This window comes from Amblyomma maculatum, chromosome 1 (assembly GCF_055883805.1).
Source record: "Amblyomma maculatum isolate TAMU_Amacu chromosome 1, ASM5588380v1, whole genome shotgun sequence".
In the NCBI taxonomy this organism is placed as follows: domain Eukaryota; kingdom Metazoa; phylum Arthropoda; class Arachnida; order Ixodida; family Ixodidae; genus Amblyomma; species Amblyomma maculatum.
The window spans coordinates 355,479,987-355,504,462 of NC_139344.1; the positions used below are offsets into that span (position 1 = coordinate 355,479,987).

Here is a 24,476-nt window from a genome sequence, read left to right on the forward strand (position 1 = left end):
CCTTAGGAGATGCAGCGTCACTCCGCAAGGACTATACCGGCATTAGAGTGAAGAGCTCGAAGTTCGGGTGCCTCAGTCTACACACAGTTCCGAACTGGACTGCGGTAATCTTTCTACGGTCGAAATAAATATGGTGTTGATTCTAACGGAATACCAGATTTTACAAAGAAATAAAGCAAATTTTCTGCCGTTTTCTGGAGAAAGAATGCCTGCGATAAGCGCACGCTTTTTTTTTTAGAGCAACAAGCTAACCATGGAGTACAAAAAATAACAAGCATCCATTTCTGTAATGCGCACTACCGAAACATCCCGTGATACTTGTACATGCTAGGGCCAGCCTAGAAAAAGAAAACTCTGCAGTCGTGCTATGATTGATAGGCCAGCATGAAACTATCATGGACCAGAACGGCTGGCTTCCAAAGATATCAAATGCTTCAGCAGGGGCGTGTGCCGATCAAGATACAAGATAACGGCACATGCTCCGTCTGGGACAGCTGAGATTTGCCTAGAGTAGGCCTAACCCTAGCAGAATGCAACGGAGAAGCCGAAGCACAGCAACTCTTTCTGCCGTCGGATGCCGTCATCGTCAACTTCAAAGTTCTGCAAAGTTCTGCAGATTCGAAAGTATATAATACTTTTGAATCTCCATTTTTTATGTAGTGTCAGAGATTAGATGAGTAAGTAAAAATATAGTTGGATCACCTCATTTGTGAGGGGGGATGGGGGCAAGCTCATCCTGGAGCGGAAACCATTTTCGTTGCAGCGGCTCACCTTCGTACGTCAGATTTCTCTTCCCATTTGTCAACAAGAGTCTGACGAATGTGTATCCGTAGGCGGCAACACCTGAGTGCGATGAAAGTTGCAGATTTTTAGGTATGTGGACGACTATCTCATTGAACTTAAAAGAAATGACGATTCCGACATGGATCACGTTCTAAAGACCTCACTCTATTTCGCGACCATTTCAAACCTCTACAAATGACATTTGAGCTACCTGAAGCCGGTGTTATACAATTGTTAAACATTAGCATCATACTACATCATGATAAGACGTGCTGAATATTCAAATCTCGTGGCGGAAAACCATTGTTACCTTTTAATTCATCACACTCCTAACTTTTTCAAACTATTAATTGCTCGCCTTTAATTTCTAAACTTCCTCAGGAGGTCATGCCCGCTCCTCATGCATAAAAGCTTTTCACGAGGCAAGCGGCTGAAAGCCGCTGGGTACCTTCTCCATGTTCTTGTGTCTTTTTCGGTAGGTCCCCTGGAAAAATGTGCCAGAAAAAAAGCAAAAAACAAAACAAACCCAGAGGCCACTCGAGAAACACTGCAACAAAGAAAACGTTTCCGATATGCCATGCACTCATTGGCTGTCCTATAACATGAAAAAATGTAGCGCACTGATTTAGCGCCAGAGCGGTTTTTCGGCGCCTAATAAGAGGAGTCATCTGTGCACTAAATCTTTTCAGAACCAAATAAGGCGTTCGACTGCAAAACGAAGCATGAGGGAAATTTGCTAATCGTATTTAAAAGGTTTTCTAACAAATTCCGCTCTCTAGTGGTGAACAATACGTAGGACAAACGGGCCTCAGTATTAGGCTTCGGGAGCGGACGTTAAGAACATGTGTGGGAAAGGTTTGTTGGTCCGCTGCTGTGTGTGCAAATGCATTTTTCTTTTCGAAAGTGCGTGGTTCTAAATGTACACAAAAATGGAATAAGACGTTAAATAATTGGAGCAGAGTAATGTTCCCTTTTTAAATTTCATTGTGTAAGCAGCCCTTCTGTTGCGCTTTTGTCAAACTCGCATATCAGGTGGACGCGCTTTGCTATCTATCGCATTCTGGTGGTTCACTGTGATATCGCTGGTATAAAAACCCCCTTTTCTTTCTGAAATATACCTCTGCTGGAAGGTAGCGCTACGTGTGTCTTCTTTCTGTGTCCCTGCCTTTATTGAGTTACGTTTATTCATTTGATATAATGAAGCCACAAGCCCAAGCGTCTACTCTTTCAAATTTGTTCTCATTAAAACATTTTCAGTCTTTTTATGCATGCAAAAGTTTCAAAAATGAGGCGGTGTGTAATGAACTTGTAAGGATAGGCTGATTTTGATAACAAGTGCAGGTTAATTTTGCTGAAGTATAAATAATAGCGCTGTGTATTGTTCAAAACGATAAATAATACATGATATGCTTCCTTTACCATGAGCATATATTGAGACACAAATGTTTTTTAAGGATGAACTGCAAGCAATTCATAACAGACAAGGTGCCAGAAAACATATTGTGCTTGCCATAGACTTTAATACAACTATTTCGACACCACCCAAACCAACAGTGATATAACACTTAAGATTACTGGTCAGCTTCGGCTGACTATAGATATCCAGGGCTCTCACGCATAGAATCCGTCTGTGGTAGACTAACCATGTCATGCATGCATTGTTGACATTGTCTCTGAAGTCTCCAAAAAAGACACGCCAGGCTGTATATAGCTAGAAGAAAGGTATCGGAATCCTACTCTGTCATTTTAGCAGAGCTTCGCGATGCTCGGCCAGCAGTGAGCAAATTAATTTTTAATGGCGCTGAAGTCAATATGCATATAAGATTACTTAAATGGGGACTCTCTGAACGCCAATAAACTTGAAGCCAATATTTCAATGGAAGAAACGCTTAGTGCCCTGTAGAGGCGATAAAAAGCTAAAATTAGCACGAATGTTATGATTCGCTAAATTGATGATAAAATGAATAAACTGAACTATAACAGAAGTAAGCTTCCCGATATGGTGCAAGAAATTCCTAGTGGCACACTTTCAAAGAATACCGAGAAATTCGCAAAGGAACGGTAAATGCAAAAATTATTCACATTATATAACGCTCTATCACTTGGCTAGAACATAGTCACTGGAAGTAAAGGACAGGCCCATCCCTCAGGATTTTGATAAACAGAGGCAAGTGATCCTCGCGAACATACGTTCAATGCAGTTAGCGGATTCAATTAACAGATATGTAGTCACCTGTGTTTAAAAAGTTGGAACTTCAGAATATGAAACCGCAGCAGCACGCAACTGCTACTGGAATCATTCACACAGCTTATATAGGATATGCGTGGTGAGGTTTGAGGCGTTTCCTCCCGACGAACCACACGAACGACGTTGGTCACTCGGCGGGCACATGGTGTTGAAGATTGAAGGAGTGCAATATCATGGGTTATATCGGTCACCTCACGGAGCACGCGGTAAGGATTGCTGTACGGGGACAACACTTACTCAGAGATACCTACGCGGTGAGTTTGAGTCCGAGGGAAAGCGAAGGACTACGGAGAGAGACTGAGCTTTTGCTGAGTGTAAGAAGAACGGAGAAGGTCATCGATAAGTCATGAGAGAAGATAGGGGCTTCGGTCGGTAATAAGTTGTGGACGAGTGCCGTGATGCATTATGACGTCTCTGAGTACAAAGTCAGCGCCATCAGTATCAGTAGACAACGAACGCATGATTCGAATCTTGTGGCAAAATTATTGGCCACGGCAATTTACTTATTGCTTGAATTTGAAACGGAAAAGGGAAATGGAGTTCGAGGTCAAAGTGATCGAAAGTATTGTACGTAATGTCAAGCAATTGAGTGGGACCTGCGAACAAGGATTGCTTTTTTCGGCAATGACACAGAGAACAAGCAGCCACATATTGCTGCAGAGAATGATAAAGTCGTGGTCCACGGGAAATATGCGAAAGAAACTGTCTAGATAAGTTGTTTATACTTCACTTGGAAAGGTTTCTACAATTCGCCGCGACAGCGGTGCTATCAACTAGAACTGATTTTGATAATGGCTAATTTGTTATCCTGCCTTTTGTTTTGGCTTATCAGATTGCTGCGGTATGTTATTTGTTCCGATTGTGTGCCTGGGACCCATTAGTTTCCGTATGCCTGAGCGCGCTTCCAACTCCTGCCGACTCCACTGCCTTCGTTGAGTGGTCTTCTACGGTGATGAGTGCGAGTTCGTGCCGCTATTCTTAGGGACAGCGCGGACGCTGTTATTCCGCACGACGCCTATCTCCTAAAGCAGAAGCAGCCCTGTATAAAAGACCCCTGACCGCGAACGGAAGAAATATAGTGTACGGTGTCATGTATCTGCCTCCTGCATGACAACATTAGAAATGACAAATTACAATAGAGGATCTTTTGATTACACAGCCTCAAAGATATTTGAACGACCATGTTTTACCTTGAGGATACCAATAAAATAAAATAAAATAAAAAAATAAAATTGGAAACTAATTTCCATCAACTCATTTATGCAGCACCTACGCATACCAGTCCTGCACGACGTCGAAGATAGCTTACCAAGACGGTTCCGTTTCGGCTCCCGGATAAAAAGAATAACGGCGCCTGTATGTAGGCTCTAGTTCAGCTCCACGTCACTTCAATGTCGCCAGCAATAGAAGCGAAAAGAGTTTCATGCTTGATATTGATATTATGAATATTTAATGCACGTTAGCCTTAAGCCGAAACTGCCACACGCACAAGAAACATGACTATGTGAAAAGATCATTCTTCATATGTATGGCCTGTGCATTCGTTTTCAGCCTTGTGCATAGATGATGTCGAATCCAGATTAAAAAAAAATGCGAACGAAAATTTCCTATAGTCGCATGTTTTTCTTGCTATTCATGGTCATGTACTTTCGCCAACTAAGCTTTTTTCATTATACTTCACAGTCGAGATAAACTACAGAACCGTGTCAAAAGTAAGACAAAATATTGTGTAGTTCTGTCGTACACGTCAAATTTTTCTGTAGTTCTGTAGTACTTTTCTGTAGTTCTGTAGTTTTTGTGTAGTATATTTCTGTTGTCTGTAGTTCTGTAGCACTTTTCTGTTGTAACTACAGATATTTCCAATGTTACTACAGAACGTCCTAATGTCACAACAGGTTTCCCGTCAAAAACCGCACAGAAATTCTGTCGTAACAACAGAATATTTTCTGTAGTGTTTTCCGACTGGGTTTCGTTTGTCACACCAACCGAATTAGAGACATTTATGAAGATAAATGCGATAGTTTTGCAGAATAATACAACAATAATACAAAAACGTCTGCCGTTTCGATAAAGCGAAGATCATTTGCAAACTTTTTACTATTCTGTACTCTTTCTTTTTTTTTTTTTTACTGGGAGCGAAAGAAATTCTTACCTGGTGTCCCGCTCCGCTCTCATGTGTTTTAGTTTTACTTACAAGTATGCAAATAATCTACCTCTCTGGGAGGTATGTTCACGTGCGGACGCGCAGGCAGCTAAGACGGACAAGAAGACGAAGCAGAAGAATCATGGAGCCTCAAAGCCCGAACGCTGGGGCACAATCGACCACTCACGGCCGCTTCCTGGCATCTCAAACGACCGCGCACTGGCGAAGACAAACTAATGCTGCTGGAGCCATCGCCGGCGGCGTGTGTTCTGTGTCCTTCTTCGCGGCCACCTGCCTGCTGGTGTGGCTCATCGTCACGCACCACGAAAACCGGGTGCGCGCAGAAAATACCGAAAACACGTCCTTCTGCTGCCCCGAGGAAGCTGCCCAGCTCCACTCCGTGATCAGCAGGACCGTTTCACCATGCAGCGACTTCTTCACGTACGTGTGTGATAACGCCATCAAATCAGGCTTCATCCAAAAAGGCGTCAGCCAGGATATCCTGGTGAGTTCCACTCTTTCACGCGTTCCGTGCCTACATGGCTCTGCCGGCAGGTGCTCATATAAAGGCAAGGGGATTTTGCAAAGCGCTGGTAACCCTTTCCGAAAAAATTCTAGAGGGCACTTTGAACCCCTAAAGTGCGATGAGGCGAAAGCCAATATAGCGCGGTGGATCGTAGCGCTCCACTACGGCACCTCTACCTCCCGCTCTTATTTCACTCCCACCTTCCTCCCTTCCTTTACGGCATGGTACATTTGTCCCCGGAGAATTGTGACAGTTACTGCGCTTTTTTTATCCTGTATATCAATTCAAACGCCACTGATGCCTGCTGCATTATCGCCTCCTAGACATTTGGGTCTGCATTTGTTTGCTGTGTGGTGCGGCCTTCGAGGAAGCGGCAAATGAAAGGCGCCGCACGGACGCCTGGATCGGACGCCCAGCGGGGTCAGTATCGTACATGTACAGATGGATAGATAACTTTTATTGTCCACTTAAATGGAGGCCCCTTACTCCCCACCCCCGGCACGCAGGCCTAAGGGATGGGGGCTGGAGCCTCCGCGACTAAAGGCTAACAAAGAGATTTTGTCTCTTCGCGGCCTCCGCCCCCAGGCGGACGGCTTGTTGCTGCCGAGCGGGATCTTCGCTCCGCAGCAGGTCTGCTCTCCCTGCTATTGATGTCGACATTGTGGTCGACAGTACTCCTCTCCCCACATGCTTTACAAAGATAATTTTCATGTTCCCCTGGTAGTACGTGAAAGGCCAATACTGGGTTAACAAAAATTCCCGGTTGCAGTCGCCGCCATGCGGTCGCCTCTCTATTACTTAGTGTTTTATCCAATGGTGGCAGTAGTTTCCTGTTTAACCAATAATTCTCAACGATTTCAGAATATGTTTGCGCGCTTTCATCCAGGTTCTGGCAATCCGACGGTTCTATGGTTACCCACAAGTAGATAGCTCGGGCTAACTCGTGTGCCGCTTCATTGCCGGGAACCGACGCGGGCGCTGCGTAGTAAAGTGATACTAAAGTGTGGATTGGAAAATAGGATCGGGCTTTGATTAGTGCGCGCAATCCAACTGAAGTTTTCTTGCAAGTTTCCGCTATATGATAATGGAATTTTAAGTGAGGGTCAGTAACAACACCTAGAAACGAAATTCGGTCTTGCGACGCGATGACAGTGGAATTGAAGTATATTAGTGGTGAGACGGGCAATGGCTTCTGAGGGGGTGGAAAATCTGAAAGCAAGTCTTAAGCTACTGCTACCACCCCGTTTCAAAGGGGACGCTCCTATATTCCATCCATCCATCCATCCATCCATCCATCCATCCATCCATCCATCCATCCATCCATCCATCCATCCATCCATCCATCCATCCATCCATCCATCCATCCATCCATCCATCCATCCATCCATCCGTCCGTCCGTCCGTCCGTCCGTCCGTCCGTCCGTCCGTCCGTCCGTCCGTCCGTCCGTCCGTCCGTCCGTCCGTCCGTCCATCCATCCATCCATCCATCCATCCATCCATCCATCCATCCATCCATCCATCCATCCATCCATCCATCCATCCATCCATCCATCCATCCATCCATCCATCCATCCATCCGTGGGTGCCGGTGTCGATGCGATGAGTGACTGTAAAGTTTAAAACATTCACAGTCAGGCGGTTAATGTGACAGCAATGCTCAAGAGAATGTCATTTTGAAGGTTAGATATGAGCTGGTAAATGTCATGGTGCGATGTTATCATGGTAGAGTAATCTGCGTATAATATACTAGTACAATGCCTAAAATACGTAGGCAAATCGTTAATATACATTAGAAACAATACAAGGCTTAGAATATAATTCTTTGGAACCCCTTTGTTAGTGAGAGCTTTGTTAGATGCATGGTTATTAACACAGACGATGTGCTCTCGGTCACGAAGAAAGCTCTTCAAAAGCATTAGTGGAGGTCTTGGTAAGCCGTACGACTCGAGTTTCTGAAACAAGATCTGTCACTCGCGGAATCTTGCTATCATCCTCAAGGTAGACGAGGGGAATTCACGATCCGGGGCTTGGCGTAGTTGGTAAAGCGCTGGGCTGGGAATCAGAGGGATGGAGATTCGATTCCCGGTGGAGGCAAGATTTATTAATTTATTAATAACTCTCGCTCTCGAAAGCCTGACACCTCTGCTGACAACCTTCTGTCAACAACGATGAGGTATTAAATGATTTCGCCTTAATAGTTTGTATAAAGTGAGGTTGGCATGTATACTTGTGCGGCGAATTGACACAGTCTACTATCTCTGCTGAAGCGAAGCATCAGAAGTGGTAGGCGAATATGTCTACTTACGACAGGCAGTAACCGCGAAAGAGAAAAAACTAGAAGAATAAGAGTGGCATGTAGCGCATTTGGAAGTATTCGCAGATTATGACTAGCGGCTAAGCGGTATCGCTCAAGAGGATAGTATATAACAGTTGTATCTTACTTGTACTCACCTATGGGGCTGAAATATGGAGACTAAAGAAAAGGGATTTACTTAAGGTCAGGACAACGCAGAGGGTTATGGAGCTAAAAATTGTAGGTGTAATGTTAAAGGTTTGGAAGCATGCAGAGTGGGTCAAAGAAATAACTCGAGTTGATTAAACTCAATTAGAAATCAAGAAGAAGAAATGGGCATGGACAGGATATGTAGTGCGAAGAGAGGATAACCGATAGTCGCTTAGGGTAACAGATTCCAAGGGTCGCAAAGCGTAGCAGGATCCGGAAGAAAGTCAGGTGGGCGGATGAGGTTAAGGAGGAGAAGAAGAGGAGGGCGGAAGGCAGGGATGTTAACCAGAAATAGTTCCGGTTGGCTACCCTGCACTGGGAAAGGGGAATGGGGTAATTAAAGGGGGAGGGTAGAAGAGGAGAGGAGGTGAGAAAGTCACAGTGTCAATCAGGCTAGTCTCTCTTCAAAAGCGAAGAAGTGCCTTGCAGGCTTTGAGCGCAGATGACTTTTGTGGCCATGGCCCCAAGATCTTCCCTTCCGTTAAGGGGTGACCGTCCAGACAATCCAATACCGATCCAATACGATCCAAGAGCAGTACGGAGCGTATTTCTTAAGGTTAAGAATTTCGCAGGGGTCAAGCGGATGCAGCTTGCATAGGACCGGGTTAATTGAAGGAATATGGGAGAGACCTTCACCTTGCAGTGGGTATAGTCCAGCTGATGATGAGGAGGACCAACGTCTGAAAACTAACTATAAGGGATAGAAAGGAAACAAAATTGAGGAGTGGGACTCTAAATCAATCATTTAAGACAAAGCAACAAGAATATGAGGTATCTTGCGCTTTGACCCTATAATCTACGGCTGACAGATCGCAATGCATACATAAAATGCATACATAAAATGCATACAACCAAATTTCATTTGTAGCAATCGTAACACGGACGAGGAGCGCTAGTCTTATTCACACTGTACTATTGCAGTAGAATTCTGCTACTAATCGTATTTCGATGACTGAGGGAAACGTAGCTTTTCTTTTAGAGCGCTGTTTTTAGGCGCTTGTTCGGCGGTTCAGCTGCGTCGCCGTTGTAGTAGCGGAAGAGTTACGATCGACGTTTATGGATCTATAAACGATGGTCACGATCGAGTCAAAGGAAATTTTGCAGAAGAAGAGAAAGAAGAACCGCAAGCGCTGTGTCGCTCACTCATGGCTCATCTTTTCCTTCTTCTGATGAATACTATTTGAATCATGGTAGAGACAGAGACAGAGACTTATTGTCCATAAGTAAAGGTGCGCAACCCAACACCCTCCGCCGCAAGAAAATATGGAGCACTTTGGCCGGGTCTCCGTTGTTGTGGGTTCAGCCGAGTGAAATAGTCAAATGGCGAAATCGAATTCCCCAGAACAGAGGGAAGGGACGCCATCTCTGCGCCACTCGCACATGGCTCTTCTTTCAATTCTTCAGATAAATTTACTGTTGCTCATGAGAAAAAAAAATTAGAGGGTCTCATAAATGTTTCTAAAGAGGAGAATGGCGAAAGCCTACCCTTCCTATCCTACAATTTGCCTCCCATCGTTAACCTCTTGTCGGCATTCGTTGCAGTGCTGCATATAATTATAATTGGTTTACATGAAAGGAAAGGTAATCATCACACTTTCTCCAGCAAGTCTGAGTTTAGGCGCTACACCATCGCTCCTGTCGCGTGGCGTTCCTTGGCGCACGTTCAAGTGTGGCATTGCAGATGGCAGGGACGCATCCCGCCTCGGCCAATCAGAACGTCGCAAAAGCGGGACACACTTTGTCCACGACAGCATGAGCCATTGTGCAGTGGTAAGACGCCCGACCACTGTGCCGGAGTACCCGGGTTCGAACCCGACCTCGGCGGCTGCGTTTCGATGGAGGCGAAACGAAGAGGCGTCGTGTGCTGTGCGATGTCAGCGCACGGTAAAGATCCCCAGGTGGTCGAAATTACTCCGTAGCCCTCCTCTACGTCTCCTCTTTCTCTCTTTCCACTTTCGCTCCCATCTTCCTCCCTTCCTTTTAGGCGCGGTTGCGGTGTCCACAGAAATCAAGTGAGACAGTTACCACGCCTTTCCCTTCCTATAAATAAATCAGTAAATCAGTAAAAGGCTTTCGCCTTAGAAAGTTAAAAGCAGACGGCGGAGACTCCCCTGATGGGGCTGGGACAGGTAGGTCACCGCCGCTTACGGCGGGGGCTAGCCGGCCACAGAATGTTTATCTGTTGTAGGCCGTCATTGCACCCGCCATCGTTTCAGTGGGGAACGACGGCTGTTGTTGCTGCGCGCGTCTTTTTCTCCCTCTTCCTTCTCTTTCTTCTCTATTTTCTTTTCTGTCTGCACGAGGCAGCGGAGGTGGCTCAGCTACAAAGCCAGTAGCAGGCCCTTGCATTTTCTTTTCTTTCTTCCTACAGCCACAACAACAACTACCTGCTCTTCCCAGATGGGGCTGGTACAGGTGGGTCACCGCCGCTTGCAGCGGGGGGCTAGCCCTGGCACCAAATTTTGATCTGTTGTAGGCCGTCATTGCACACGCCACCGCTGGTGGTGGACGACGGCTGTTGTTGCGGCGCGCGTCTTTCTTTCCCTCCTCCGTTTCTTTCTTCTCTATATTCTCTTCTACCTCTTCTACCTGCGGCTGCGTTTCGATGGAGGCGAAACGAAGAGGCGTCGTGTGCTGTGCGATGTCAGCGCACGTTAAAGATCCCCAGGTGGTCTAAATTACTCCGAAGCCCTCCACTACGGCTCCTCTTTCTCTCTTTCCACTTTCACTCCCATCTTCCTCCCTTCCCTTACGGCGCGGTTGCGGTGTCCATAGAAAAACAAGTGAGACATTTACCGCGCCTTTCCCTTCCTATAAATAAATCAGTTTTAAAATCAGTTTTTTTTTCTACCTGCACGAGGCAGCGGAGGTGGCTCAGCTACAGAGCCAGTAGCAGGCCCGTGCATTTTCTTTTTCTTCTTCCTACAGCCACAACAACAACAGCCTTAATAAAGGGTGCGTAATTAATAATAATAATTGGTTCACAGGAAAGGAAAGGCGCAGTAACTGGCACACTTGCTCTGTGAACACCTGAACCGCGCCGTAAGGGAAGGGAGAAAGGTGGGATTGAAAGTGGGAAGAGAGAAAGGGGAGCCATAGTGGAGGGCTACGGAGTAATTTCGACCACCTGGGGATCTTTAACGTGCGCTGACATCGCACAGCACACGGACGCCACTTCGTTTCACCTCCATCGAAACGCAGCCGCCGTGTTCGGGTTCGAACCCGGGAACTCCGGCACAGTAGTCGGGTGCACCACCCCGGCGGGGCATAAAGGGTGCGTATATATGCGCATATTGTTAAAGTGCGTAACCGAGATGTCGCAAGGCGAAAGAGTGTTTCGACGCTATGTGGAACGACGACGTCGCTGAGGAGGAGGAGGAAGAACATTTATTTCCGCCGAATATGGCGCGGCAGCCCCCGGGTCCGCACGCAGGCGTCTGGGGAGGCAGTCTGTCGCACCACGGCCAGAGGACACCCGGCCCCGTCTAGGAGAAGAGGCCTTCAGCTTCGGCCGCCAGGCGGACGGCGAATCGCTGAGTTTTTTCTTTTCGTCGGAGCTTCTTAGCGTTGTCTCCTATTCATCGCTAGTTTTAATCGCGTTGCGCCCCGGGGCCCGAACGCATCTCCATATTATGTGATCTAATGTTGCCACGTGGCCGCAAAATTTACAAATTTCGGTTTCTGCACCGTCCCTCTTCCGCCTTCTGGCACCCGTCCAACACCTCCACAGGGGCGAAAAGAAATTTCGAGCTTGGAGTCTTCTCCAGTCGTATGATCCCTTTTTACTCAGGGATCTATCCGGTGGCGGATATATCCTCCGGGCTTTCTTTAGGTTGTCGGTTACATCCCTAAACGTACCAATACATTCTTTGCTTTTAGATGTTGTTGTGGAGGCGTCCGCAGCATCCCGAGGTAGCGAGGAGCGGGCGAGCATGTGGGCAGCCTCGTTGCCGGCGAGACCGGTGTGTGCTGGGGTCCAGATCATGGTCACGCTTTGGCGAGATCATGGCGAGAGACGACTCGTTCAGAATTTTCGCAGCACGATTGCTGACTCTACCCTTGCTAAAATTCCTAACCGCCACTTTGCTATCGCTGATGACGTGTTTCACGCCTGGTCGTGCAATGGCAATGGCTGTTGCAATCTCCTCCGCCTCTACCGGCGGTAGATCTCGGTTTCTTTCGATTCCTATGGCGATCCCGGTGTCTAATAGGGCGACCGATGTTACGTCGCCTTCTTTCCCGATCGCTGCATCGGTGTAGGCGACCGATCCCTGTGGGAGTTTGTCCAATTTTTTAGCGAGGTGCTTAGCTCTGGTTTTCCTCCTCCCCTCGTCGTGTACGGGGTGCATGTTCTTCGGTATGGATATGCTTTTTGAATTCTCGATCTATGCTTTCTCTGACACTTTCGTTGATGTGGAGCTGGTGTGTTGGTGTGCACTGATCTTCGCGAGGTTTTTCTGACATTGAAGTGTGACTCTTGCCGCTAGAGAACGCTCCATAACAGTTTGGTGGCGTGAGGTGGGTACATACATCAATCGACTAGCAGCAACCCGCACGGGCCAGACCGTTCTTATGGACCTTACCCTGAATAGCCCGCAAGGTCTCGTACAAAAACAGGCTATACCGCCTTGGTGGTCAGACTCGTTCATAGCCAATCCCCTACCCCACAATATGCATCCTCTGTTCCACCAAGGGCGCCGGAAGGCGCGGGCCAAATACACCCAGGAAAAGTACGGGACGGACACCGAATCCTACTACGTAGACGCAGCAGAGTCAGAAGCGGGGTACACGGTAGCGGTTGTGATTCACCAACAACAACTGGTTGATGCCCTCACCATCTGCGATGACAATATAGAAATGGCGGAGGAGGTGGCCATTGCTTTAGCCGCCACGCATACCACCTGCGCCTATATAATAACAGACTCTATGGCTGCCTACCGCAACCACATCAAAGGCGAATATGTCCCCAGGCTGCCAGAATATTGAAAAATTATGGACACCCCGAACAAGACAAATGCCTCGTCTGGACACCGGGACATCAAGGCGTGGAAGGGAACGAGTGCGCCCATGCCGCTGCCCGAGCTCTCCTCCCCCGGGACTCGACCCCTCCATCCTCCACACCGCCCTATCCCGGCCCTCTGGCGACATATGCGGAGAGGTTACAGCACTGCAGACTCTCTCGCAGAAAATATCCACCCCCAGCCAAGGGGCTCTCCAAAGCGGAGGAAGTTAGATGGCGACGCCTACAGACAGGTACATATAACACACCAGCCCGTTTAAACACAATACACCCCTGGTTCTGCGACCCCAAATGCAAATATTGCGGGGAAAAGGCAGGCCTGCACCACATGGTGCGGACCTGCCCACACAATCCTGCAGGTGATCCGAATTCAGTGCCAACAATTGAGGGGTGGGAGGCTGCCCTATCCAGCTCTAGACTAGAGGCCCAACGGGCCCTCGTGACACGTGCGCGGGTAGCAGCGGCAGCCGCTGGAGTCCCGGACTAGGAACCCCACCTACACATCCCCCTCCCTTAAATATACCTAATAAAGTTTTTCACTCACTCACTATCTCGCGTCCACAACCTCCAACTCCGAAGTGGGCGCTATCTATGCCACTTGACACATCCTCATCCACAGCGACAGCAGCGCCGACCGATATCACGGCGTTGCCTCGGGAATTGGCCACCTTTTGCGGGGCCGATCAAGCCGAAGTCTACGATTAGCTCTCTGTGTATGAGCGAGTATGCAAGAACAAACACTGGGATGCTACTGTTATGCTTCTCTCACTACCACGCAAATCCGCATTCTTAGACGCATACAACTAAATACACTGCTTACTCCTGCCCGATCTTTTATATACAGAATCATACATTCCCCTGCATGCCAAAATTGCCCAGAACACTATGCAAACTTGGAGCATTGCATCTTTTCATGCCCTGTCGCCCTCCAATCTCCTCACTTTCCACACCCTCCTCCCTCAACGTGGCGGGCTTGGTTAGCCTCTGACCAGCTGCAAGATCAGTTGGCCTTGGTGACCCTGGCCCAGGACATTCTTAACGCTTAATGCAATGCGTTAAATAAAGGTGTTTCCTCCTCCTCCTTATGCTTGCCAACGTGATTTTCTACCTGGCCGGAACGACGCGTATCTGGTTCCCGACCCACGAGGAAGACTTAACATTATGGGATATTTTTAAGCAGGAGCTGAAAGTCTTATTTGCAAAGCCAATTGAACGCATGCTCAGGTCAAAAGAGGATCTTGCTGGTCGAGTGCAGTCAATCACTGAGCCGTACGTATCGTACATTCAGGACGTCCTAGAACTGTGCCGTGAAGTGGTCAGTGCAATGTCTGAGACCGACAAAATGGGCCATACCCTGAAGGGATTGCGGACGACACGTCGCGGACTGAAGCGGTCGCCGTCAGGCATGGCCTGCCGGCCCCCACCCGTGATCAGGAGCTGGGCTAGCCCATGTAATATTTCGCGGTTTCATCAAATAAAGCATTTCACCTTCACCACTAGCGTATGAGTAACCTTCGGAACACTACGCCACGCCTTGGCTGCATCCATGCTTTTGAACAAAGCTACACTATGCCCCAGATGGCTATATCATAACTGCTACAACTTCTATGGAGCAAGCGCGGGGAATTCAGCATCACACTAATTTCAGAACGTTATCTTTTACGCCGGTTCTTGTCATTTGGCGGCTTGTCGTAAACAAGCACCGGACCTTGAGACGAATTTATCTTGAGGCCACGGCTATGTGCCGCGGCTCATTATATGACCTTAAATACAGGGCTTTCGCAATGCTGAAGGGCTACAGTACAAAACCGAGGCGGGAAGCAATTGCTTGAAACAACAGCGCTGTAAAACGGTGAGGCAAAAAAAAAATAATTGGTGGGCGATTAGGACGCTGAAAAATGCAAAGTGTGACGCGTATATGGTTGCGACGCGCCATAGTTCTTCGGAGTTTCTATCGCATCGCGCAGAAAAAAAGCGTGACATGTCATATGTGCCCTATAAAACTTTACTGGATCGTGGCAATGGTGAGGGGTCCAGCTATCCCAATTTTACGTGCACCTTGCTTTTTTGTCCGGCGGAAGCGGTATTGCATAGCCAGCCCTCAAATTTGTTTTTATTCAGAGCGAAAGTCGACTTGGGCGTCCTCAATCTGACCCCGCGTTGCGGATTAGCGCCTGCCGTTCTACTAACACATTTTACTTGTTTACATCACAGCCAATGGTTTACACCAGTGCCATGCGGCAAAACGTTGACGCGATGCGCCGCTGTCGCATTCATATATAAACGTTGCTTCTGGCTAAAGCCACTTTCGGCAGCATCTTCAACGAGGCTAAATTAAATAGCTGTGGCTTCCGATGGAGACTGACTTGTTGCATGCAGCAGTTCTTGAGAAGACTTTATGGAGGTTCACTATCTGCTCGATGGTAGAAACGCGCGGAGGAAGCACTAGACTATTTCCACGTTTGAAGTACCGAAAAGGATTTTAAAGTTCGATATTTTTCGGGAATGCAAGTAGTTTGACCTGGGGTGTTTAGTATGTTCACTTGCACTGCGACGGTGTCGAGGATTCGCGGAGAAGGCGGACGAACACGCACCGCTCATGTGCGAAAAAAAAAAAATCAATATCCTGCAGAGATTATGCGGCACGTCTCAAGCATCTTGACCAAATTTTAAGTTTTTTCCATAAATGACCACCATAGGCACTCAAGGTTCTCACTCAGTCTGGGTGGCGTTTAGGGTCGTTAACATAGTCTGTACAATCGCAGAACATGGTTTCTCAGCATTTCGCTCGAGCTCACATGTAGGGCAGTCATGCACAAAACACATCAGACGCTCGGAAAATCTCGTTTCCCGACGAAAAATGTCAGCGTTCATCGCAGCGAGAAGACGGAGATGACAGCGATCATTTATATGTGAGTGGATAAAAGAAACTAAATGCTAGCAAGAACGAAAGGAAGAAGATGGTTTGCACGGTATAAAAAAGAAGAACCGAACAAGGTTAAATAGGGTACGCCTCAGGTCGCAGATGAGCCAACGTTTCGACGAGTGGACTTGTCTTCGTCTGGGCATGCCCAGACGAAGACAAGTCCGCTTGTCGAAACGTTGGCTCATCTGCGACCTGAGGCGTACCCTATTTAACCTTGTTCGGTTCTTCTTTTTTATAAATGCTAGCAAGGTAATTACTTAAAATTTACAGCACGCTGGAACAATTAAGTGCACTAAAGTACAACTAACTATCCTTTTTTATCACTGTTTGACAGCTGAAGATCAAGGGCAACATTATCAGAGGCACACAGAACATGGAATCACCAGCTGCAAGGGTGCTTCATTGGTTGTACACATCGTGTATGAACGAGATATGGCAGCAAGACCGACGCCAAAATGAGATAGCGTCTTTTCTTCTAGACGAGGTGAACGCGACGAGCTCCATGGGACAGAGTGAACTGCTTCGATTCGCCCTGACCGTGCAGGCACGGTATAAACTCCGGTTTTTCTTCACGGTCACCTGCAGCGAAACGGTCACAATATTTCAACGGAGGTATATCCGCAGCAACTTTTACGAACTATTCTGCTCCAACAGCTGCTTTTCTAATGCACTGCCGGCCGTCAACGCTCGCCTGCATACGAATTACACTCTGCAAAATTTCGTCGACTTCGAACGCCTGCTGCCAGAAGACGATGAATACAGAGAAATGGAAGTATTGGACATAGAAGAACTCCTTAACGCTTTAGGAAAAACAAACAAGTCGATATTGGGAGCCCTTTTGACAGAGTTCTTCCCCAGATTTAACATTTCGGCGCCTACATACGCGATCTCCAAAGATAACCTCCTCGATGAAATTAGCGTCCTCTGGAACGTCTCAAATCAACCACCTATGCTGTTTTACGTGCTGACGATGGTAGTACTCGATGCAATGACTGAAGTCCAAGGTTACAGAGAGCTGGACGCTCCGACGAGGCGTACGTGGCACATATGCGATGGCCACAGTGACAGATACGACGAACTCTGGCGTGCCACATACGTTGCGGCCCTCACCAGTCCCACCAAGAACCACCGGATGCGCGTCATCTTCGAGGCGACCCGAGCGGCCGTGCGGAACTACGCCCCTCTGCGGACATTCGTGGCAGCCGGCAAACAGGCGGAGCACTTGGACGCTCTCCTTGGAAGCATGTCCGTTATTCTTCCGGGAGACCTTGTCCTTAGGGATGTAGATGTGCCCGAAATGTCACCTCACGGCTTCGTGCGCAACTATTTTCGGGCTCTGAGCTTCGAGTTTGACGTCTGGCGTGAGAAGGTACGGAGAGGCGCAGCCACCACCCCGAATGAAGATGAAGTCAGGGGACTCATAGAGCGCATTAACGATACGCACTTCTACGTGCCGGCGACGGCGTACAGTACTCTCAGCGCCAGCAAAAGCGATTCCTTGCTCGCGGACGCGCCCGTGATTGCCATCGACATGGCGGCCCAGATATGGAGCGAAGTTGAGAAGTACGAGCAATGGAACTCTCGGACGGCGGCTGCTATCAAGTCTCACAGGTACCTGTATTTTCGATCATCATAGAATACTTGCACAGCTAGTGCGAGAACAATTGAGCCGTTATGTCTAACATGGAGTGCTCTTAAAGACTATAAACACAAGCACATCGTCGTAATCATTCCGCTTTTCTGCTAAATAAGCGGGAGTACATGTCACCTAGCACAACAATTATGTTATTTTAAAGTTCTGCGCTCCGTTGCCGCCCATGTTCAAGCCTAATAACAATTATTGGTGTTTTTTGTTTATTTATTTATTTTATTTATTTATTTATTATCAATACCTCAAATGCCCCAGGAATGGGGTATTACATGAGGGATGGGCTGCTATTTCATATGAAAAAAGATTCGATGGCTGCCTTGAATTGAGATGGATTGGAGTGGTGCACGAAGTCGACTGGCAGATTGTTCCAGTCCCGAGCAGTTTTTACGAAGAACGAGCGAAGATGAGCTGTAGTCTGTGCTGGTGGAGGGTAGACAACTTTGGGATGGCTGGTGCGGTTTGAGAAGCGATGAGCTGGTAATATCACTGAAACATCAAGTGGTGTGTGATAAAATTTATGAAAAAGGCAAAGCCTAAAGATGCAACGTCTCATATTGAGATTAGTAAGTTGAGCCTTAGATTTAAGAGCAGTTACGCTGGAGTGATAAGAATAGTCTGAAATGATAAATCTTGCTGCGCGGTTTTGAACTGATTCGAGGATGTTAGAACGGTTAGCTCGATGAGGGTCCCAGATTGAGCATGCATATTCGAGCTTAGATCGAACGAACGTGAGGTAAGTTATTGATTTAATCGAGGCAGGGGCGAGGCGCAAGTTTCGACGGAGGTAACCAAGAGTGCGATTGGCTTCGTTAGCAATGTTCGTTACATGTGCAGACCAATTAAGTGTGTTAGAAATTGTGATGCCAAGGTATTTGTATCATTGGAGAGATGAAATTTCGGAGCCACAGATGACATACCTGGAGGGTTGATAGTGCTGTCGTCGATGAAAAGAGAGTAATGACGTTTTATTAGTGTTTAAAGACATTAACCATTTGTCGCACCAGGCTTCAACGCGTTTAAGGTCATCTTGAAGAATGCGAGAATCGGAACTGTTATGGATGGGACGGTAGATGACGAAATCGTCTGCAAACAGGCGGATGTTAGAAACAATGTTACTAGGCAGATCATTAATGTAGATTAGGAAGAGCAAGGGTCCAAGTACAGTGCCTTGGGGAACGCCGGAGAGGACTGGGGAGCAAGTCGATGAGAGTTTGTTAGCGTACAGAAATTGCTTCCGGTTAGTCAGAAAATTACGTATTCATTCCAATACAAGAGGGTTAATGCGTAATCGTGAAAGTTTAGTAAAAGTCGCTGATGGGGAACTTTGTCGAATGCTTTTTCAAAATCTAAAAAAAGAGCATCTACAGGTACGTTTAAATCCAGGTTAGAACTTATGTCATTGATGAATAAAGCTAGTTGAGTTTCACATGACAGTCCTTTACGAAAACCATGTTGATTAGGATGAAAAAAAGGCTATAGAAATTAGAATTTTTACCATATGAAAGTAAAGCACATGTTCCATTTGTTTTGAAGAGACGCTTGTTAGCGAAATAGGACAATAACTAGAACATGAAGATGGAGGACCTTTTTTCGGAACTGAAACAGCCTTGCCTATCTTCCAGTCTTCCGGCACCACTCCTGATGACAACGATTGCTGAAAATTATGACTTAAAATGACGCTGACAACAGTTTTGGTGTGTTTTAGTACTTTTGAGTTGATGCCATCGACACCTGATGAAGATGTAAGTTTTAGTGAGTCTATAATTTTCGCGATACCGAAAGGATTGAAAATGATATCAGGCATGACTGCGTGATCATAGCTAGGGAAATCTGGTAAAGTGCTGGCGGGTTTTTGAGTAAATACAGATGTGAATGTGTGGTTAAGTTCTTCAGCTATTTTATTGTCAGGGATTGGACGGTTCTGCTTATCGCATAGTTGTAACGGTTGCGAGTGTTTGGGGCAAATCGTATTCCAAAACTTTTTAGGGTTATTTTTTATCATTATTGGCAAGACTGATGAATAAAAAGGGCGTTTAGTTTTGCTAGCAAGTGATTCAAACTCCTTTTCCGCTGCGTAATACTTTTGCCATGAACATTGGTTGTTAGTTTTTTTAGCTGAGCGGAATAGCCTTTTCTTTTTGTTATTAAGACATTTCAACGTGATGTTAAACCATGGTGATGACTGTTTTTCTCTTATAGTAGTAGTTCGTATGTGCGTTAGTATCAACTCATGCATTTTGTTCTTAAAAAGTAACCAGTTAGTTTGTACGGAGCGTTAAAAAATCGTGAAGCCAGATGCAAAATTCTTCGAGTGCTGCATTAATTATGGAATAATTCCCCCTGTTGTATAGTGTTATTGTTTTCGTTATTTTAGGCGTATGCGGCAGACAATGAAAGGAACCGTGCAAAATTGAATGGTCACTAAGCCCTGGCAAATATGTGAGCGGAGAGAGCATATCGGGCTCGGAAGCTAAAACCAGATCGAGTGTGTTTGATGATTTGCTACCGCGACGCGTTGGCTCTGTGACTGTTTACGTTAGTCCAAACGTTAGGCAAGTGTTTACGAAGTCACTTTCGCTGTTGTTTTGTGATAGAACTGAAGCAAGATTTGACCAAGTTATCGCAGGGAAATTGAAGTCTCCGAAAAGCAGGATAGGCGATAGACGGTATGCGCTGGTTACTGATAAAGGGTATGGTGCGGACTTACCAGTTTAGTCTCCTTTCAGGCGATGCTATAGTTTCTGACTGTACATCTACAGCATAGCTATTTGCTTGAACCTGTAAATAATGGAGTAGTTTGCACATCTTCTAGAGACACCGAGGGCTACTATATGTGCTCTTTAATGCCCTTGTATATGGAGCTTCCATTGAGCCTTTTTTATTTCCCACATACACTGCACAGTTCATGAAAAATCAAAGCAGTTCCACTCGGCAGCTTCTCTGGGTGCCTTATACCATATAAAAATTGCATTTCCTTTCTGTTGCCTTTAACATATTTGAACGTGGTTGAAAAACAAAAATGAGGGAATTTCGAGAGTACTTCTGTAAGAGAGTGAACTCACTGCACACCACATAAGTTTATTGTAAATTCTGTGTTTCGGAGCCTGTTGAGCATTTTGAGTCATCAGCAACGATCTGCCGAGCTCAGTCCGAAGTATAAATGAAACTGTCATTATTTTATTTTCCGAGATGTCCGAAAGGGACGACCAAATAATAGAGACGGTTTTATAGCAAAGTATATAAATGACCTAAAATGCTCCGTTTTTATAATGCTGTACTGCTACAAAAAACGCACGAAAAGCAATAATTCTGCTATAGGTCATCATCCGTCTTATGCACTCGTCGAGAAGGGTGTCGCCACGTGTGCAAGTGAGGAATAAGAAATGATAGAAATTTCTGTTTTATGAGGTATTTGCATTTTATTCCGTGATCATAGATTTAACATAGGTTCTGGGTATTGTCTTCTTTGTGCTGAGCCTTGATTCCTTTCCCAAGGCGAGAAATAAAACCGGCAGCATGCTCCGTTTCGTGGTCGGTCATTTATAAACATTTATGTCGGTCATTTATAAAAAGAGATAGGAAAACAGCGCCTTCGAGCATCTCTTCTTAATTCATTTGTTTATTAAAGCATTTAAGATCCCAAAGCGACTCAGGCTATGAAAGACGCCGTATTGATAAACTCCGGAAATTGCGATCAGCTGGAGTCCTTTAACATGAACTTATATCGCATAGTACAGTGGAGCCTCGCGTTACGCCTCCCTCCAAAAGCGACCGCCATGGCTGCGATTGTATCGCGCGTCCTTGCATTCTGTAATCCACTGAGCCGTCGCTCCCTGGGCCGTTCCTTGTGTAACAAAAATTTTCAGCTGCTTACTAGTCTTAACAAGTGTCGCGTTTTCACTAAAGCATGAAGTGTTTGGCTTTACGATAGCTGCTACAGGTACACCTATTGATTACGTCCGAGTAGGTTAGTTTCGCTTTGTTTGTACAAGCTTTCACACTTTACCAAAATCAAGTAGGCTACTCAATTTTATCATGTCAATTCGATGTTTCTTGCTCTTATGCGCAGAGATTTCGTATAGTCACCTGTCCAATAGTCCTTCCTTTTTAATCAGTACCATATGCATGGGATCCACATGTCTTGATGCGACCACTCCGAACAAAAACTTTTGTCACCTAACCTTAACCTAAGTTCATCTTGACCTCCTAGGGAGTGCATGTTGAAGTCTCTGAAAGCACTGAAGTACAAAGCCCGTCTTGCCATGACCACGGTGGCAGTGCAAATCGCGGCCAAGGTTGCGACCTCGGAGGGTGTCGTCGCTCGCTCCGACTCGGCGACATCTACCGACTGGTGGGATGTGAAGATAATCTGGAGCTTCTTTCGCATGTCCAAGGCGCAGTTCTTCTACGCACGGTATGCGTACTTCAGGTGTAGCGCCAGTAGACGCTCCAGGCTCTTGGTAAACGAGCCTCTGAGGCGCATCGAAGACTTTGGTGTGGCGTTCCAATGTACGCCACAGGACCTTGTCAACGTCAGCGCATGCGTGGACGTCAATGTGTGACTGTTTCTCTAGAGTGTGCTGTGTTGATTCCGTTTACGTTGTATGCGTGACAGTATTATACATTTAGCGATTCCTTTCCCGCTCTCTTAGCTCATTCTCTACGAAGAGTAAATTTAATTATTACCTTGAGATTATATATGCTCTGACACTTTTGCTGAAATGAGAGCGAAGAACTAAAAGCGCACGTAACCTCTGGGATATCTCATTTTTTTTTTTATGTCGAGAGCGTGTGATGGCTTCTTAAGATCACCTTCATCTCAACCTTTCAAGAAGCGACTGGGCAAAATAAAAAAAAAAAAGCATTTTCATCTTTTTTTTTGAGAAAGAAATGGTACTTATATGCCGCGCGCATCACATTTCATTCTTCATACAAGGCAACAGGAAACCGTGGTATGTCTTTTTCTCGAGCCGTTGGGTGCATCTGAATGGCTTTAAAACGCGTAACAGTAGCGTCATCCTTGACATCCAAGGACCGCCTGCACAGAGTTTTGATTTGGTGCAAATTGTATTAGGTTAAGCACGGTAGCGTCCGCGTACAGAAAGGTTTGCCCTTTTCCGTTGCAACAAAGCTATTGCCCTAAGTGGAGTCTCGAAGTTGTGTGTGATTGACAAAAGATATACTGAGGGTAAGGTGAGAGAAGAAAGACGTCTGTATTTATGTTAAAACCAGCATTTCCCCCACCCTTTTCTGTTGTATAGCTTAGCTCATTACGAAACAAGAAAAATCTAGTGTGCGTTTTTTTTTTATCTTTGTTATATGGGGCTGATTTACGCTGAAACACTAATTCTGTAGATTTAAAAACCTCGCTTTCTCCAAAACCTACGGAGGGGCACATTTTATAGTAAGCTACACCCTGATAATATCACAAGTGACTAGTTCTTCCTATTTGTTAGAGTAAAACTTATTGAAAAACCAGTGTGCCGCTCATGTGAATGTTTTCTGGCGCCATTGATGTCACAAGTGTCTCCCTAGTTTACGCGGAGAGTGCCGTTCTGTATCAAAGACATAGGCTGAACGGAAGTGTGTGAACAGCTGGTTCCTTCGTGCCAAGGCCCGAAATAGCGAGGGACATTTTGTACGCAAGTGAGAAGGCCTATTACGTTCGTCTCCAGCAGTTTGGGGAAATTTTCCAATAGTTACCATTGCAATTTTCAGCATCTATGTGAACAACGGCCACTACTTTTTGCCTCTGGTGGACGTGCATTGACAGCACAAGCTAAGGCAGTGTCGAGACGAATGCGTGTTTTTATATTCGAAAACATTAGAGAAATGTGGCACCTTCTGCTCCTGCGCAGTGATAGGACAAGCAAGGGCCGCTGGGCTTGAGAAGAACACGCTACCTGTTGATAATTTCTTCCAACGTGAATGCACATACTCGTCTTGACACTGCGTCGGGTGTTTACATCTCTAAAAACTTTTTGGTTCATATGACTCAGGTAATAAGGCGGAATTCTAGTAGAATATTCAATATTTTGCTGCAACGATATTTTGAGCAGCTAAGCGCAAGTATGAGGAAAATGTTGTCAAAATTTGTGGCAGCCAATTTATCCTTTCTTTATCTTTCTAGCAGTGTGGCTACAGTTGTCAAGTTTTCGGTTGGCAGTGTAATTCAGTTATGCTTTCTAAGCAGATGTCCATTTATTCGAGTCGTCACTACTAAAGACACTTCAAAAACCAAGAAAAGCCGTCCAACAGTGCAACCGTTAAATTAAAACTGAACAATTCAACGCAAGCAAGGGTGCATGCATCTGTTTGACAACTATGTAGAAGAACCAAGGAATAATCTTACTCGTGCGCGAGAGACGTCGCCTAACAAAACGTTGTTTCTTCAGCTTGTACCGGAGTGTCTCACTACCGTCACAAAATTCGTGAAGAGCGTAGCTATCCGTGATGGTTGGTTCATAACAGATAAAATAGATTCCGGACACGAAACTTGTACTAGCATTACGTAGATAAAACAGCTGGTTCACTCAGCCGCAGCAAAGACAGGTGAAATTAATTATAGAATCTTAGCGACAACATATAGCTCCCCTGAATGATTTTTGAGATTGGTCCGTTTGACGTCCTCATTGCTTTCACCCAAAGATGCTTCTCCAAACACCCGGTATCCCTG

At 46.1% G+C, this 24,476-nt stretch overlaps 1 protein-coding gene across 1 annotated transcript; it reads left to right on the plus strand.

Moving 5' to 3' along the window:
• Positions 1-5,316: 5,316 nt before the first annotated feature.
• On the plus strand, positions 5,317-22,425 carry LOC146207869 (uncharacterized). Its single transcript, XM_084577719.1, has 3 exons — positions 5,317-5,679; positions 16,484-17,760; positions 22,011-22,425. Exons 1-3 carry the CDS (start codon positions 5,317-5,319, stop codon positions 22,360-22,362), a joined length of 1,992 nt encoding a protein of 663 aa, XP_084433845.1. The 3' UTR covers positions 22,363-22,425.
• Positions 22,426-24,476: the final 2,051 nt, after the last annotated feature.

Coding starts and splice junctions, on each gene's coding strand:
- LOC146207869 (XM_084577719.1), top strand. CDS start 5,317: ATGGAGCCTCAAAGCCCGAACGCTGGGGCACAATCGACCACTCACGGC. Junction 5,680..16,483: donor GCGTCAGCCAGGATATCCTG/GTGAGTTCCACT, acceptor ACTGTTTGACAG/CTGAAGATCAAGGGCAACAT. Junction 17,761..22,010: donor GCTGCTATCAAGTCTCACAG/GTACCTGTATTT, acceptor TTGACCTCCTAG/GGAGTGCATGTTGAAGTCTC.